This window comes from Ictidomys tridecemlineatus, chromosome 3, assembly GCF_052094955.1.
Source record: "Ictidomys tridecemlineatus isolate mIctTri1 chromosome 3, mIctTri1.hap1, whole genome shotgun sequence".
NCBI classification, from domain to species: Eukaryota; Metazoa; Chordata; class Mammalia; order Rodentia; family Sciuridae; genus Ictidomys; species Ictidomys tridecemlineatus.
In genome coordinates, this window is record NC_135479.1 from 168,421,740 (window position 1) to 168,441,300 (window position 19,561).

The window sequence follows — 19,561 nt, forward strand, 5'->3', positions numbered from 1 at the left end:
GAAGAAATTTAAATAATTGTCACATTGCTAAGCCAACATTTAAAATATTAAATTCCATATACTTACATATATATGAACAAATGTATTCAACATTTCATCTATTAAAAATAAAAAATAGAAACAAAATTCTTGATAAACCCAGTTTCATTCTAGCAATAAGTAACATCTATTCACTTATACATAAAAGAATTAGGAAAAATATACCATCATTCCATAAACAAATGTGTTTCCACTAAAATTTCATTCTTAATTTTAATAAGAATTTATATTTACCTCAGTCATGCTTTGCTTCGTTTTTGATGGTTATAGAAAACAAAATAAAACAAAAAGCTAATTTCAATCTACACACAGTTTTCTTGAGAAGACATATTATGGGGTGGTTAAAATTCTATGGAGAAGCCAGGTACAATGACATACCTATAATTCCAGCAGATCAGAAGGCAGAAGCAGAAGGATCTCAAGTTCAAAGCCATCCTCATAAACTTCGGAAGGCTCTAAGCAACTTAGTGAGACCCTGTCTCAAAAAGGGGGACTTGGGACTGAGGGTGTGACTCAGTGGTAAAGTGCCCTGGGTTTCATAAAGCCCCCTGTGTTCAATCTCTGGTATTTACCTGGTATTTACATACGTACATACATACATACATAAATAAATTTCTATGAGAGAAATAAGATGGAAAGACAAGTTTGAAGAAAAGAAAGAGTAATCACTAATTATAGAAACACTATAAAATTTCTAATATTTTAAATAAGAGTTTGCTTATATATTTTTAAGTAGTTCAAATTCATTGGCTACATTTAAATGATGAATATAAGTTTTCTCCTATTCATAAATATTTAAGTAATTTTAAAACTTATGACGGAAAAACTGAAGAGGTCTATTTAAGTATATGTGGAGAAGCAGGTAATCTCCAAAATTCCTTTAGAGGGTAGGTGTACAAGCACCAAATTCCTTTTTGGGAAATAGATGAGATTTAAAAAATGGCAAAAATAGATAAATATGGAACATATGTATCAGAAGAGCCCTTAGGTCAAAAACAGATGCCTGTGTTTTCAAGTGTTGCCAAGAGAGAATTTCACAACAGTCTCTGTGTTCAGTGTTCTTGGAATTCTTAATTAAAATTTATCCTTTTCAATCTCATGGAGAGATAAGTTTTATAAAAGGTACATTAGTGACATGTCATTTAATAGTATTATTAAAATATTATTAGCAAAGGAGTAATTTTCTTAAGTTGACAAAGTTACATTTCCATTTTTCTTAAAATAATAGCAAATAAGTAGCTTTTATTAAATGTCCACTATTTTCTAGGGCAGTTGCTCTCCTGAGAAATTGTTATAATGCAAATTCTCATATTCAAAAGCTATTGAATCAGAAACTGTGGGCATCAGGCCCAGGAAACCAGATGTTTTGGATGCATGCCAAAGAAGATAATATTTACAAAACATCTGCCATGACGCCTTGAACATAGTAGGCATTTAATAAAACCCAGCTGCTATTACTTTTTAAATAAATAGTTCATTTTAGCTCCCTGGAAGATTTTTTCTAGTTTAGCTTCTTGAAAGAAATAGTTCTATGTGTTCCATTATTCATAAGATAAAATGTCTTGACATATTTAGAGTCAAACTTAATGCCTTCTACCAACATCAGATTTTTTTCCTCCCAGTTTCTTTATTCCTATCATTAGGAAAAGTATGTCTGTAGACCTCAGAGATTTCCAGAAATTGCCCCCATTGAAAGACCACACTGGATGATCTCAGGAGAACACATGCCCAGACACATCTCTTCAACTGCTCACAAACTGAAATTCTCCCCCACCAAAGTAATTTTACTGAGTTAGAAAATTGTCTCCAGCTGGGCATGGTGGTGCAGGCCTGGAATTCCAGCCTTTCAGGAGGCTGAGGCAGGAGGATTCCAAGTTTGAGGCCAGCCTCAACAACTTAGCAAGACCTTGTCTGTAAATAAAAAGGGCTGGGGGTATAGCTCAGTGTTGAACACCCTGGTTTCAATTACAGGCACAAAAAAAATTTTTTAAATCCCCAGTACCCCAAAAAATAAATAAATAAATAAATTGCCTCCAGCAGTCTAGAGTTAAAATTGACCTCGATTGCTTAAAGAAGATATTTGTTTATCCAGATGGATATTGGGAATTCAGAGTCACTAGATTCACCCAGAAGTCCCATGAGAGTCTTGCCTTACTGTGGCTGCAGACCACCATGATATTTTTCTAGGAGGAGAGTCTGAAGAGAGTCTCCTGCACAAGAAGACTGCAGCTCACAGAGGAGCTGGGCTCTCCCAGACACTGCCTCCACACTCACAGTGTCGCTGGGAAGCAGGTACATCAGGGCAAAAGTGAGTCTGAGAATCCAGCAGTGTGCCCAAGTTCACAGACCCAGGGAGCCAGGACTTTGTTCCCACATCAGGACACTTTCAGAGAGGCCATTGTCACCTTGCCTTTACCCTAGAGAACTATGGTTAAAAATACACTTTACATCCTTCACAGTTTGGCTTGCGTGAGTCCAAGCATTGCCATCCCTGTGTCTTAGAACCTCTGCAAGTCATTCTGCCAGGATTTCAGCCTGCTCCCAAATTTTCTTTTTATTTTGTCTTTGTAAAACATTTTTCTCATCAGTTTACAATTTTGCAATGCTTTTATTTTTTTTTTCACTGTTTTAATACAGAGACTGTTCAACTTCAGTAATCCCCAAAAAATTATGTAATGACTTGGTTGTTTCCATGAAAGCCGATTTAGTTGTTCTGGGATGGGGGTCCATGAATATGTGAATGTGAATTTTGACCACCTTCACCCAAGTAATTGAGATATCCCAAGACTATCAACCACACTGTGAGAAATGTTGCCTATTTGGACATGAAATCTATACTCACTGTGTCATTTCGAGTGCTCCAAAATTTGGTTTATCATACCTGCTCCATCCTTACATAATAAAGAGTAAATACTGCTATTTGCATAATATGAACTCAGGAAATGAGATTTTATGTAATTATTTCAGAACAGGCTATGTTGAGCACAGATGGATAACATAAACAAAAATATCCAGAAGTTAGCCAGACACAGTGGTACACCATTATGATCCCAGTGACTTGGGAGGTAGAGGCAGGAGCATCTCAAGTTCCAGGCCAGCCTCAGAAACTTAGTGAGAACCTCTGCAACTTAGCAACACCCTGTCTCAAGAGAAAAAATAAAAAGGACTAGGGGATGTAGCTCAACAGTAAAGTACCCCTGAGTTCAAGCTCTAATACCCCCACCTAATTCAAAAGCGTATATATCTCAAAAGTATTATTTTTCTTTTGGGGTGGGACAGCAAACAAGAAGCTAGAATGAGGAAGGATGACAGTACCAAAGTGAGGCCCCTGAAATATAAGCAACTCCTCCACATAGAGGACCATGATTTTGCAATAAGACCTGGATTTGGAGGTGAGTATTATCTTTATAAAACTCATGTTAAAACTCATTGTACTGCTAAAATGGAGTTAAAAATTAGAAGCAATTAAAATCAAACATAAGACAATCAGTTAAAAAAATTACAATGACTTCTTTTGAATGAGAACAATTAGAAACATATCCATTTTCACTTGAATGAAATAGACACAGGTCATTAAAATGGTTTGGAAATCATAGTCTAGAACTTACTGTGTAATTTATTATCATTAATAACATTAATGATGGTAATAATGAGAATTACTAATCATACATTTATTACTTTTCTCAAAATAATAGGATTATAAAAAATATTTCAAAGTTACCATAAATGGTATATTTGTTGTTCGGTTTCAGTTTGGGGGGTGGGGAGAGAAGGGTACTGGGGATTGAAACCAGGAGCTTTACCACTGAGCTATACACCTAGCCCTTTTTCTTTATTTATTTATTTTTATTTTGAGACAGGCTCTCACTAAGTTGCTTAAGGCCTTGCTGAGATGATGAGGCTGGCCTTGAACTTGCAATCCCCCTGTCTCAGTCTCCCAAGTGGCTGAGATTACAGTCACATGCCACCATGCCTGGCTCAATTTCAGTTTTCTAGGTGGGCCAAAAGCAGGACCTAATGGGGTAACTCAATCCCCATAAGTGCTTTCTACTGTGCACACCATTGTAGATAAAATGTGCTTAATAAACAGTGAATAAATATGTCTTACCTCAATACCAGCTTACTTCTTTATGCACAATGTATAAATTCAATAACATGATGTTAATTATGAAATCTTGTTCAATATTCTTATGAGCTAGAATGCCTGACTTTCATGGAAGAACTACAGTATATCAAATGCCATGGCTCCCTATGAACCAATTTTGCTGAACTATTGTTGCTGTTTGTCACTTTTAATGATTAAAATTGATAACCGGAAAAAAAATAGGTAGTATGTTAAGCCCTGAAATGCACTGTTACTTCACTGTCACAGTGAGCCTGTGGAATAGGCACTATCATAACTCTTAATAATCCAGTGTGGAAACTGTGGCTTAGAGAGTTTGGGAGATTTGCTCAAGACCATGGAAGTAGTAAGTGGTAGAAAAGATGCAGTGACAAGTCAGAGGAATGGGAGGAGGCCCTGGGAGAGGTGTGTGCTTGGATCAAAGTGTATTCCCTTCAGATTCTTCCACATCACTGAGGGCACCAAGTTTTCCAGTAATGTGCAGGGTGTGGTGAAATCAACCAGTTAAAATGAACTCTCGGAACCCAACTGATTCCCTTTTCATTGACCCAAAGACTCCACTCCAAAAATTCCTGAACTGACAACTTTCCAGACTCCTGGAAATCTGCAGCTAGAGCAGTGTAGATGAGGGGGAGAAGCAAGGTCCTTTGGCTGTAAAACAGAATAACTTTTGATGAATAACTAACAACTCACCATTCAAGTGGGGTGGAGGACATTTCATCCTCCTGTCATATTGTGTTTATGGCCAACAGGCCTGTAAATGCCCTTGATACATAATTTGTTAACAGGAATTTTTTAAAATTAGTTGTATGTTGAGGGCTATTTTGTCATGTTTTGATTTTTAAAAAAAATTTTCTGAAATCCATTGGGTTGCAACACTAAGGACTTGATCTTAACTCCTTACATTGGAGACTCAAACTTTCCTGAACATCAGAATCACATGAAGGGTCCTTACCATGCCCCACCCACAGCACTTCTGAAGCACTGGAACTGGGTGACTCCAACAATTTGCATTTCTAAAAAGTTGCTTGATGAGGCTGATTCTGCTGGTATGTGAATCACATTTTGAGAACCACTGTGTTAGATTATCAGCATCACATTAAATGTTAGTGAGTTTAATTTTTTTGTGTTTTGTTTTCTGTTCGTTTCTGACACTTATTAAATCCTAATTTAAGATTGTATAGGACTTGAAATTCACAAACTTAGAACTGTGTTCATTTTCTTTCCTCCTAGTATCTCTATCTCTCTATCTCTATCTCTATCTATATCTGTATCTATATCTCTTCCCCCTCCCTTCCTCCTTCCTTCCCTTATCCATCTCCCTCTGCCTCTCTTTCTCTCCTTCACTATTTCTTAAATATATTATCTTTCCCAAATTCCAAAGATATTTGAATTTTCCACTGTTCTCAATGGACTGTTTCTCACCCCATCAAATTTTCCCAAAGTTTGTATACTATGCCCTATAACCACCATTCAGGTGTTCTCTTCCTTGGTCTGTATGATTTTACGAAAACTTTGTGAAATATTTCTTCTATCATCACCTCTTAGAGGCCAGAAACCCAGTTAAACTTGCCGGCTACTGGTCTCATTAGCCACTAGAGGGCGCCAGTGGCACGGGAATGGTTGCAACTGTCTCAGGCGCTACAGCTGGAAGCTCGACACGGTGGAAACGCCAATTCCAAAAGCTGCCCTAATTCCTAACAGGTTAAGTTCCTCAGTCAAATTACTTTCTATTCTAGAGGAAAGAGTTTCTGAAGGGATTACTTTAGGCCGCTGAAAGTCAGAGTCGGTGACAGAATCACTGTCCTTGAATGTGAACCTTGAAATAAGCAGCCCGCAGACCCCTCTCTCAAACTGGTACAAGGATCAGCTGCAGAATCACTGGGGAGTTCTCCTAAGTGCAGAAGCTCAGGCCCCAATTCAGGATTCCTGAATCAAAACTTGCATTGTAACAGGATCCCCTGGTGATTCACCTATGCTTGACAGTTTGAGACCTGCTGCTAGAGATTATTAAATGCCTAACCACCACTATTATCTCAAAACATATGCCTTTACTCTCCATCACCTGTATCATCCCCAGCCCACAGAACAACATAAAATTAACCCTAAAGTTCCCCTTTGTTTGATCTGTTAAGATATTTTTAAGTGATAATGTATTTTTGAAATATTCTTTTCCTAAGGCTACTTTGCAAGGTTATTAAAAATGCAATTGAAATCTGCTACTTAGGGACAGGTGGCAAATCATCTGACAATTAAGAAATTTTTCTGACAATCATAGACTGGGGCTAAATGATGCTCAAATGGCTTATGTATTCAGTCAGTTCAGGCATAAAAAAATTCATAATTTTGGTCAGAAGTGTCAGTCTAGAAGCTCTGTGAAATATAGTTCTTAACTTTCTCTTGCCTCTGTTCCTCTTAACAGCTCCTTATACCAGTGACCCATTTCCATGTTCCCATATGATTGCCTTCCATGGGGAAATCAGACTGCAGGATATAAAAGATGATCTTTAATTTCTCTTCTCTCTCTTTATACTTGTCCAGAACACCAACACATGAACATACTTCTTCCCTCTTGATCTAAATGTAACTTCAGCACTTCCCTTGCCTTAATGTGTTTTCCTAATTAGCTTTAACATCAAAACCAGCTGCTGCTGCAGTGTTTTTTTTTTTTTTTACTTTTATAAAGCATTAGAAGATTAATTGACTCATTATGTGGAAACAGGAGGATATAAATTTAGGGGAGCTTTTTGTTTAACTTGGGTTATAAATTGCAGCTCATTTTCTTTATTTATGTTTTCCCTACCCATTACATCTCCCATAACTAAGGGTTTCTGTTTTAGTCTTCTAGATGACGATTTCTTTGTTTCCTCAAAGTGAAATCAATGCAGTCTCTAGATATTGGCTACTGAGTTGAAACAAAAGCAAACATTAAAAGCTGCCTGTGCGGTCTCTGCTTGTCACATAAGAGGACTGAGAGTCAGAAGGACTTGGTAATATCCCTGTAATTAACCAGCTTTGGTTTCAGGCAGGGTTGTAGGTGGCCTCTTAGTATAAGGTCCCTCATATGCCAAGTGGAACTAAAAATGTTGCTATAATAACATGAGATAATACGTGACATAATGTATTTTAAATGAACCATGCAAATGAGATGTATTTAACCTGCGTTATTCCAGCCTGCATAAAAAGAAACAGATTGATTTTATAGCTTTATGTATATAAAAAGGTTTATAAATGTGTGTGTACCTAGTTAGTGATCCTAGGCAAGCAACGTCAGAATCAGAAAACTTGATATTTTTTCATTTTTATTATATTTTACATATAGGCTTAATAAAACTGCTTATAAAATTATCATTATTAATGCTTTTACATTTATCACTGATCTAAGAGTGAAAGTTGTTTAAGCCATTTGGATGGGGATGCTAAGGAATTGACATGCATTTCTTCATGGAGTCTCACAACAACAGGCATATAAGGTATATATTTTTCCCTATTTTACAGATTAGTAAAACTCATATCTGCGGTATTAAGGGATTCACAGAAGTTTTGTTTAGCTTAGGCTTATTTGGCTACAAACCTCATTTTAATACATCTTTTACTGCCACTTTCTCTCTTCACTCAGCTGCATACTTGTAAAAGGAAGGATCTTGGGAATTTTATGTGGATCCAAAGTTCTGTGTTTCTGCCTCTGGCCTTCACATCCCCCGACCCTCCATTTGGTCCTCAGGGAGCCAGAGCATAGATCTTAGACCAAGAAGTGAGTTGTCACTGGACATGGAGCTCATGGGAGATAGAAATGAGGGCAGGCAGTTCTGAGGACATGCATCTGCCTCAGAATTCTTCCCCAGGAGAACAGTGTAAATCTGGAGGGAGGAAAGAATAAACTATTTAGGAACTCATCTCTAATGGACAAGTCATGCCTTAGCTCCACTGTCAAACCAGCTTTCCAACAACGCAAGGACCCAATGCTTCACCCACACAGGCTTGTCTGTGTCCTTGAAGGCAGCTCAAACATTGTTCACCGTTTGCATAAATAGTCATCAGCAGTGCTTTCATCATCTTTCTTGTGGCTGTGACCAAAGCATCTGACAAGAAAAACTTAGAGGATGAAAAGATTATTTGGAGCTCACGATTTCAGAGGTCTCAGGTCATAGAGGGCCAACTCCATTACTCTGGGCCAGAGGTTCGGCAACTCATACTGGGGGAGGGGCTCAGTAAAGGAAAGCTGCTCAGCTCATGGTAGGGTCGAGAAGCACAGAGAGAGGCCACAGATGAGATTCTACAGTGATCATTACTCCTCAGGTTTTATAGGTGAGGAAACCAAGCTTAGAGATGTCACTTACTATACATCACATAACAATAGTGGAGCTGGGTTCAAATTCAAGTCTATGTGGCTTCAGTGCTGGATCTTTATCTAGGACATGCTGCTGCTTTCTAAGACCTTTCCAAATATTTCATTCCCTTGGAGTATTAGAATTAGTGGGAAGGTTTACTTACTATGAAATACCAAGCAGAGCCAGAGACAAGATATTTTTATGAATTTTTATTCTGATATTCTACTAATTTGATTAAAAAGTTTTTAAAAAGCCACCAAATTTGAATCCTATAAAGGAATAATATTCAGCTGTTTCCAAGTTAATACTCAATCCGAACTGACAAGTAAACAACATTATTTAGAGTTACCACTCGTATTATAAGAAATGATTGATTCAATCTAGCAGGAAGAAATTGGAGGTTAAGATGCAAGTAAGGTATTCCTGAAGGTAGAGGCAAGAAGAGATTTCAGTGGCAGAGAAGTGGCTGGCATGCTGAAACCCTTCTAAGTGAGGAATGATAGTGGTTTTATGGATATATAAAACAAAAAAGCAAATATAGTGTCCATATAGTGAAGGTAACATGAGTCAATTACTAGGGGAGTCACAGAAGAGTGACATATACTAGCAAGACAGCTTGTTTTACACAGTGGTATGTATTTAAAAGGCCATTGAATTTATGCATTCATTCATCACATGTAGCACTTCCAAGTATTATTTAGCCTAGTAAGAAAGTTTCTTAGGCCTCATTTCTATTTTTTTTATTATTTATATATGAGAGGAAAAATGCATTACAATTCTTATTACACATATAGAGCACAATTTTTCATATCTATGGTTGTATACAAAGTATATTCACACCAATTTGTGTCTTCATACATGTACTTTGGCTAATAATGATCATCACATTTGGCCATCATTTATAATCCCATGCCCTCTCCATTCCCCTCCAACCCCTCTGCCTGATTTCTCCAAATCCCAGAACATTGACTAAAACAGCTAGCTGAGATTTCTCTATGCAGGATTTGTATTTTTCATCAATTATTTAAAGTGTTTTTTTAACTCAAGACTATATAGGCAATAAGGTTGACAGTAGGTCATTACGAAAACAAAGTATATGAAGATTATATGTTTAAGTATAAAAGTTGTGTTAACATATATATGCATCAAATTTCATACTTAAACCTAAATGATAAAGCTATTAGCATCAATGTTCCCTCACACAGAAAGTTAATTAATGCCAGAGTATCACCCAGTCTGGACTGTGTTATCCTTCAGTCTTTCTGGGCCCATGAACCTGACGTTGGTGATCCCACTGCAACCAAGTCTCAGCAGTTCCTGTACATAATTGCTGCAGTTCTGACTTTTGGTATAGTCTCTTCAAATGCATTCCGAGGATGTCTTCTTCTTCCCAGGTGCAGCCTTTTGTTGCTGATGATCTGTGAAGAGATCGATGTGTCTGAATCCATAGTGTCTATGCATAGCTTGGCACTGCCATCTGTGTGCTTCTAGTTTGCCAACCACTGTACAAGTAAAAGAGGCTGAGTTTTTCAGAAGGAGAGAAAACACTTCAACACTGCCCAGAGTCAGTTACTCTATGATACTCCCTGGTTGTAAGATATGACCATGACCTTATAAAATGCATAATTTTTCATATGTTTTCAAAACATCAACCTTTCCACTACTAGCTAAAATAAATAAATAAATAAATAAAATGAAAAATAAAACTGGGGACATCACTTCTATACTACAAAAGAAAAATATTGAGAGGTTCCCAAGCAAATGACAAAGGATTATTGGAATAACATTTGTTTACTCGTATGCTTTTATCGTTATAATCGAATGTATAGTAATTCATTCAATAGAAAATGGAAAAAATTTTTGTTTCAAGAAACTCAAAAAATAATGTTGTTCATTTGCAACATATAAACAATGCACACTCTCTGTTTTGACAGTTTCCAAAATGATTGGCATGCATTTCTCAACATTTTACCCATTGTTTTTTCTGTAGGGTCCCCAGTGCCAGTAGGTATAGATGTCCAGGTTGAAAGCATTGACAGCATTTCAGAAGTTAACATGGTAAGTTTCTGAAAGTATGAGATCAATAGTAGCAAAATCACTGGTGTTTTAATAAATCATTTGAGTTATACATACATTAATCTTTCCTACTCTGCTCAATAATAATAGGGTTGTAGTTATTTTGTCTGCTTCTACTCAGTTCTTTCTGCCTTTGATTACAATTCCCATTCCTTTCCTACTCTTCTTTTTCCTTCTAGTAGTTTTTCAGCAGTGAGGCACTGCAGAACATCATAATGTATTTAGTTATATAATATGAACTTGGAGCAATTTATTAGAAGGATAACCATGATGTATGTGCACTATGTCATCACAAAGGTGTGAGTTTACCCATAGAAAGACTAATGAACCAAGCTTCATAAGCTGCTTCCAGAAGTTTCAACTGATATTAATTTTGCTTATCTGTAAACAACAAAGGATTTTTTGACTCAGGAAACTAAAAATTAAGAAAAGTGCTTCTATTTCCTTGTATTTCCTAGAAATACAGAAGAGATTATCACAATTTTATTTTGCAATGAAACAACCATATTATTTTCATGGAGTACTCTCTACCCACCACTGTCTCTAAAACTTGACACAGATCACTTGCTAATCTCAATCACCTTCCCTGTAGTCTCTCTCTGTCTCCTACACCACTTGGCAGGCTTACTTTTTAAATCTTTGCCTCCCTTACTCCTGGTTTTCTCATTTTAGCCATTTTTAATGTTTTAATATCCTCTACTGTAATTTTTCCATTTTATTTTCCCTATTCCCAACTTAGAATTACCTTCCTTATCTACATAATGACAAGAATTATCTTCCTTATCTACATAATGACAAGAGCCATTTTTGTTTATATAGTTTTCAGGGTTTTACTCCAAGAACCCTCGTGACTTGGCAGCTAACTTCCATGCACAGGCCTACACTCCTTTTCCTCTTCTGTTTGTGTGTTAATGTAGTCTCGGGGTTTTGTTTAGCCCCTTTTTGTTTACTTATCTATGCTAAATGAAGAAATATTTATAGTTGTAAACCTTCAGCGTCCATTTCTCTATTCTCACCTAATTGCTGGACTTCCTTATATCTGAATCATACTTTCCATTTCATTTATTTCTCCTCACTTCCACTGCCTTTTCCACCATGTCCTATTGATGCATTTCTTTTGTTTCTAGCAAGTGCAAGTGTATGACAAGATCTCCACCAGGTACCCTAGTACGTAGTAAGATGCAGCTTCTAGCTATGCTTTGCACATAGTTTGCATTTTAATGTTGATCCTCCTGGACCTTAAGTATTAAGAAATTTCATTTTAAATGTCTTTAGATGGAGGCTGTTCCCTCTCATTGGCCCTGGAAACCAGGCCATGCTTGAATTCAGCCAGTCTTTGTCCCAGGACCTCTGATAACTTGCTTTCCACTAGCTCTAATAGAGACTGTACCCAGGTTTTTGCATGACTATAGTTTATTCAATTTGGGAGATGTGCTTTATCAGAAATAACACAAAATTAGGAATACTAAAACAATTTGAAAAGTGGATATTTAGAATAAGCAATAAAATAATAAACAAAATAAGAAATCACAATAAAATAAAATAAAACAATAAAATAATAGACAAAATATTGAAGTTTCAGGTCCCTTTCATTTTCAGTCTATTCAGGGGATTAGTCAGAATGCTCACATAAAATTGCTTCCCATTGATAACATGGTTTCCCTTCCCAGCATGAATACTCTATCACTCCAGGAACTCTCAGCATTCACTGAAGTCCATGTGAAGGAGAAGCTCACAAAACAAGTTCATTAGCTTCATCCTAAACCTACCTGAAAATACAATATATGTCAGTCGCCTACAAGTCATCAACACTCATGGCAATCACTCCTGGAACCAAGAGTATTGATCCTGAGCCCCATTTCTACTGGTTTTGATTGGTCTCCTTTTCTCTCTGCCTAGGACTTTACAATGACTTTTTACCTCAGGCATTACTGGAAAGATGAGAGGCTCTCCTTTCCTAGCAAAACAAATAAAAGCATGACCTTTGACCACAGATTGATCAAAAAGATTTGGGTGCCTGACATCTTTTTCGTCCATTCTAAAAGATCCTTCATCCATGATACGACTGTGGAGAACTTCATGCTGCGCATCGACCCTGATGGAAACGTCCTCTTCAGTGTCAGGTAAGGAGGGCTCTCAGTTGCCTTTGCTTCCCTGGACCACAGGCATCTACACGGAAGCTGGTGGGCCTCACTTCTGACTACACTGACCACACTGCTGTCGCTTTAATGGTGATGAGGCACAAGAGAAGGTGCCATGTTCTCTGGTTCTAACACCCAGATTTTAAAAGATCAGTGTCCTATTCTAACTATAGCCATTCCGGGTATATGGGTATACGTTGATCTTACAAATAGACTGAAACTGACCTTTAGAAATACTTAAAAATCTGGTTTACAATTTTCTAGGTATGCAAATCTGCTATTTCTCTTCACCAGCTTCACCCCGCCTCTCTACACCAAACGGTGTTTGAATCTCGAGCTAGCCTAATAATTGACTGTGTTCTTCATTTTTCACGAGAAGGCATAGTCATTATCCAAGTTAGTATTAATTTGTTTATTTCCTTTTCCTCTTTTTTATTTACTTTAGTTTCCTCTTTTTTGTTCTAATATTATGTATTCATAGCCCTCCACCTTTAATGTTCCATATGTTTTTTAACCAAATGAGTCCTCTACATACTGAGTGACATATTCTAAAAATGTTTAGTAAACCTGTGCCATTCAACTTTTTTAAAAGTCCTAGAAGTCTCAGAAGTTTCTGTAGTAGCCTGGAAAAGTGACATCCTAAAAGATATCCATCTCTTTATTTCTGGAACCTGTGAAGGTTACCTTTTATGGCAAAACACACACACACACACACACAAAAAAAAAAAAAAAAAAAAAAAAAAACCAACCTTGTAGATGTGATTAAATTAAAGATCTTAAAACAAGAAGATTATCCTGGATTGTCTGGTTGGCACTTGAATGCAACCATAAGTATCTTTAAAATAGAAAGGCGGAGAAAAGTTGATAGACTCAGGAAAGCCGCAAACAAAATGACCACAGCCAGGGAATACAGATGGCTCCCAGAAGTTGTTAGATGAATGGATTTCTCCCCCAGAACTTCTAAGGGAACAAGAATTTTCTGATACCTTAATTTTGGCCTAGTGGTACTGACCTCAGAGTTCTGGCCTCAAGAAGTGTGACAGAATAAATTTCTATTGTTTCAAACCACCAAGTGTGTTTTAATTTCATACAGTAGCAACAGAAAACTATTATAGGTTCTCTTTCCTATTAAAAAAATCTTGTACCAAGGAACTGTTGCTTGCCATTTTATAAAGGTTGTCAATGTTTTTCTAAGTGAAATTAATGAAAAGTACTATTTTCGATGGGACTTTTAAATCAGGAGTAACAGAAGACTTAAAAAAGCCGGGCACAGCGGTTCATGCCTATGATCACATGCCTGTGATCCCAGCCATTTGGGAGGCTGAGGCAGGAAGATCACAAGTTCAAACCCAGCCTCAGCAACTTAATGAAGCCCTAAGAAATGCACTGAGACCCTGTCTCAAAATAAAACAAAAAGGGCTGGGAATATGGCTCAGTGGTAAAGCACCCCTGAGTTCAATCCCTAGAACCAAAAAAAAAAAAAGACTCAAAAATATTAAAGTCAGTTCTCACTAGGAATTGAAGGCAGAACAACAATATTTGGTCAAAGAATCAAGTGTCTTAATTTGTTTTGATGAGGGGATGACTGGTAAATGATTAACTCACTGGATTTTTCTTACCTTTCATATTCTAAAAAAAAAGATTTGGCTCTTGACTGTCTCCTGCAAGGTAATCTCTAATCCCTTGGAATATTCTACCGGATTAAAGTATTTTTTTTGTTTAGCTGTAGTCTGTGGGTCAAGTCAGATAATCCTACACTCACAATGTGACTTGTGGCGGTTCTGAGGGATATATGGTATCTGTGTATCCTCTGGAGGGCTAGAGACTAAAGTCAGCCATGTAGGTAGTCAACCATGGCTCTATGACCAACTCTCAATTAAAACTATGGACACTGTATTAGTCATTTAGTGTCACTGTGACCAAAATACCAGACAAGAATGACTTAGAGGAGGAAAAGTCTATTTGGCTCAGTTCAGTCCATGGTGAGCCGACTCCATTGCTCTGGGCCCAAGGTGAGGCAGAACATTATATAGAGGAAGGGCCTGCTGAGGAGGGCTGCTCCAGGCCCAGTGGCCAGGAAGCAGAAAGAGCAGGGGTAAAGGGCTGCAGGAAAGATGATTCCTTCCCCTCCGTTCTATAGTTCCACAGCTGCCTACAGTTACCACCCAGTTAGTCCGTTCAAACTAGGATGGATTGATTAGGTTACAGCTCTCACAATTCAATCTTTTCACCTCTGAACTTTACTGCATTAACATAATTGGGGAAACACCCAGTATCCAAACCATAATAGACACAGGCTCAGATGACCTTTCCTGGTTTGTCACACACCATTGCTGAGGGAATGAAGACTTGTCTACATGACTCCACTAGAAGAGAACAACTGGAAACTTGCTCCTGATTTCCCCTGGACCCTGCCCTGTGCTCATTTCCTGTTGTTTATTTTAATTCTTTGATCGTAGTAAAGGGAACCATGAGTACAAGAACTTTGCTGAGTTCTGTGAGTCTAATGAGTGGTTGACCTTGAGGGTGGTCTTGGATATCCCCAAACTCAGGAAGATTCAAAATTGTTGTTGGCACAGCTCTTCCAGCCAAGAACAGAGCCAATCCAAGCTCAGAGTCCGATTACCTGGTTCCAGGCTTGGTTCTGACATTGCCTAGCCACCTTAAATCCTTGCTCATTAATTTCTTTATGTGGACTATGTAGGAGATTGGCGGGAAGACCTCACAGGTCCCTTCCAGCTTTAAAACACTGGGAATGCACCAGAATGAATGTATTTCACTTACATAAAGCTGTCCGGCTCTTCCCTAGCTTGGTGTTTTGGTGTATGACTTTGACAGTAGAATTCAGCCACAGAAGATAAAATAATTCTACTCCTCTGATTATCTCAGGAGCACCCTGGGTGGGAGCATCTGTTGCCGTTTGTTTTTTGGTTTTTTTTTTGTTTGTTTTTTTGTTTTTGTTTTTGTTTTGTTTTGTTTTTGCAGACTTGCTTGGAGGCCTTTATGAACCTCTGATCTGCTATTCTGGGTAGCAAAGTTTCTACTTTGAGGCAAGATCATAGTACAGCAGCCTCTGCCTGAAGCCAGGAAAATCTAGGAGGATACAAAAATTGAAAAAAAAATAAACCTCATCAGCACGCAAGCCTTTTTGCTTAATAGCACCTGAATTATGCATTGTGCATATAGATCTATGACTAAACATGCTCCGGGCTTTTCCCCTCACTGCTGGAAAAAGAATGCCCTCAACTACATTTGCTTTGTGAAGGAAACCTTTACCTGTACTTTTTTTTATTACTACTATCCCAACCCTTTATGACTAGAGACTACTTAAGTTTTGGTCTTTCAAAGAGCAGAAAATATTTAAATCTATTTAGAAATGTCTCACTTTGAAGTGTATTTTTCTGAAAACATCAGCACCAGAAAACACTGAGGGGAATGACCAGGAGATGATGAAATCAGAAGCAGTTGTGAGAGGGGAACACACTCATCAATTCGTGTCTTAAGCAATTATCATCCATCCTCCTGGTTTGCTTCCTTGTGCATTATTTGGACAAAAGATAGTAACGCCCATTTTCCATTATTCTTGAAAGGCACACAAAACAGGCGAACAATAAGGAAGCTTCAATGTTGCGTGCTAATTTGACCATATGGTTAAATGATCTGCAGTTCTCTTTTTCTCATTCCTTTTATAGGATAACGGTTTCGGCCATGTGCTTAATGGATTTCAGCAGGTTTCCTCTTGACACTCAAAATTGTTCTCTTGAACTGGAAAGCTGTAAGTCTTATTTCCTGATACAGTGAGTCCATATCATCTGAACACAACATCACATGCTTGCACAGAAATAAGTATGGTCTTAGCAAGCGTTTAAACATCTTGGAGTGTTTTTCCAAAGTGGTGGGAATTTTGTTTTGTTTTGTTTTGCTTTTGCTTTTACTAGCAATGATGGCAGTTTATCTTTCAAATGAGAAGATTCAGAGGAAAAAAATGCTTTCATTATTACTTGTTTGTTGCAGTTTCCACAATGGTTATAAAGCTTCCTAAAAAGGTATATTCTTCTAACATTATTATGTAGGATGACACACACTTTCCACATCTGGAAAGCTCTGGAATTTTATTCTTAAATCTAGTCACAATCCTCCATTAAGTGTACGGGTTTCCCCAGGAAAACCCCACTCTAGACGTAGACCTCTAATCAAAGTTCTGTAAAAGGAATGCTTATCCGGCTCCTTGTCCTTTACTTTGACCCAACAGCTATTTTTGATAAGACATCTTAAAAATTGACTGCAATTTTTCATAATGTGACCAAAATACTGGGATAGACAATATATATCTCCTACATATACATTCTTTCCCAGATCTATTAGAAAACTTTCTATAACAAAATGTGATTCTAGAAGAAAATTTCTTATAGGCTATGTTTATTTTTTAATTTCTTTCTTTTTTTTTTAATGGTACCAGGAATCGAACCCAGGGGTGCTTAATCACTGAGCCACATCTTCAACCCTTTTTTATATTTTTCTAGAGACAGGGTCTCACTGAGTTTCTTAGGGCCAAGTTGCTGAGGCTGGCTTTGAACTTGCAATTCTCCTGCCTCAGCTTCCTGAGCCGCTGGTGTTACAGGCGTGTACCACTGGGCCCTGCTCATTTTAGAATTTCATCCATGAGAGGTACAGAATTAAAAAATCATGAGATCCCGGATCAACCCTGACACTGTGAAGCAATGCTATGGTGTCTCTGAGGTGACACCTGGTTTCATTTTGTGAGAGAAGGCACCTAATGGGGGAGCAGCTATTTGGAGAGTTTTAACCAGACAAGCTTGTGGGCATCAGACAAGCTTCCACACACTACTATTCATCAAGTTCTAATTTTTCAAGGATTCTTTTTTTCTTTTTAGAGGAGTGGATATGATCAGTCTATTAGCAAATGCTTGTCTACACCTAAAATATATATGTCATTGGACCAGGCACTCGTGTAACAAAACATGATTATAGGCCTCGAGTAACTTCTAAGAGCTTTTTGCAGTTACAGGAATGGTATTGTCTTGTTTCAGATGCCTACAGTGAGGAGGATCTAATGCTCTACTGGAGATATGGGAACAAGTCCTTAAATACTGAAGGGCATATTTCCCTTTCTCAGTTCTTCATTGAGGAGTTCAGCGCATCCAGTGGGTTAGCTTTCTATAGCAGCACAGGTACAGCATTTTATGTGACCAATTCATCAGCATTTATTGAGCCCCTATTCTTTGCCAAGTACCACAACATATGAAGAAAACTGAATCCAAGCAAATGTCCTATTTGGCCAAAAATATCACCCAGCTGACTGCCTCTACTGTTCTAATACACCATTTCTCACCCCTCATTCAGACACCTCTGACCTCATGCCTTGCTTCCTCTCTGCCACCTCCATTCTATTCTCAGTACAGCAGAGTGATCTTTTGAAACATAAAGATCATAGTTCTTTCCTGCTCAAAAACTTCAGTGTTTTTCATCACATTTAAAACCGGATTCAAGCTTCTCAACATGGTCTACCTCCTGCCTGCTGCTCTGACCTCACCCAATGTCAAAACAGTGAATAGAATATTGCAATATTTCATGCTAAAAATGTGACATATATAAAGTATAAAAATCCCTTTATATTATTTCCTGCACTGTGTAGATAGATATAGATATAACATATATAATAATGGTAATGATATTTCTTAAGATTTGAAGCAAAAGTATCCACAAATATAATCCAGCTCTTCTCTTTAAAAGAAAAGGTTAAATTTCACTTCTATATTCTAACTCCCCCCCCCCGCCCCACCAAGATACTCCATTGACTCTACTATCCCTCTATTCATACTTGTTAACCTTTTGAGCCTTGCTAGGTAGGCTCAACACTAGTTGATTTTTTTTTTTCCTTCTGGTCATGTTTTGGAGTCTGTCAAAATTCAGACAAACTACTTACACTGGAAATTTTACTTCTTACAAAGATGCTTTGAAGTGTTTTAAAATAAATTAAAAATTCTTAACATTCAAGAAATCGAATTTTGGTTCCTCAGAAAATTGAGAAACAATAGAATTAGGGTTGAATGTACAGTTGTACGTTGCATGAGATGGAGAATTATTCATAATCAATTTTTAAAAATTCAAAAAGCGTTTTACAAAAGACTATATACATGTAATGCATTCTCATGTTTGTTATTGAAGAAAGGATTAAGCACATGTGTGTGCTTGTATATGTGTGCATTTTAAATGTCTACAGATTTAATCAAAGATATATCTGAGGAGTGGGTATAGATTGGGGAGATTTTTTAATTTAATTTTAGCACTTCGTATTTTTTCATTTTGCTAATATGTACACATTTTAATGAGAAGGATTAAAATGGATTCTAAGGGTCAGAAAAGATACAAGAGTAAAGCATTTTGGAAGTTGTATTCAAATATTAAATTAATAATCATAACTGAGTTCCCTTCATCAAAACTATTCCCAAGGTTTCAGAAAGATCATATTTAGACATTTATTTCAGTTCACAAATATGTGATAATTCTGACTCATATTATCTATGAATTTTTTAACACGGTCTCCTGAAAGTCAAACTCAAGTGTCTTTCCCAGAATAGTATCCTGTCTAAATATATAAGCTTCATCAAAAATATTTTTGACACTTTTTTTTCATTTCTATCATTTACAACCATCAACTGTACCCACTACTCTCAAATCATCTATACAGAAAAACTCTGGTTAGAAGAGCTAGAAATACAGTTATGGAATCTTAGTTTACATTTCACAGCTGAACCACAGGGTCTTCACTTTTTTCCTTGGCTTCACTTTCAATGCTCTCATTGCCACTATACAAAAAAAAAAAATAT

The 19,561-nt window shown here is 37.2% G+C and overlaps 1 protein-coding gene across 2 annotated transcripts in view; it reads left to right on the plus strand.

Annotated features, from left to right (window-relative positions):
* Nucleotides 1-19,561, plus strand: part of Gabrr3 (gamma-aminobutyric acid type A receptor subunit rho3) — a 50,454-nt gene that overhangs the window by 5,881 nt on the left and 25,012 nt on the right. For both annotated transcript variants that reach the window (XM_078044410.1, XM_021734221.3), the window contains exons 2-6: nucleotides 3,319-3,431; nucleotides 10,484-10,551; nucleotides 12,469-12,692; nucleotides 16,403-16,485; nucleotides 17,762-17,902. In XM_078044410.1, coding sequence (XP_077900536.1) covers nucleotides 3,319-3,431; nucleotides 10,484-10,551; nucleotides 12,469-12,692; nucleotides 16,403-16,485; nucleotides 17,762-17,902 — 629 coding nt within the window. The remainder of the gene's footprint in view (nucleotides 1-3,318; nucleotides 3,432-10,483; nucleotides 10,552-12,468; nucleotides 12,693-16,402; nucleotides 16,486-17,761; nucleotides 17,903-19,561) is intronic.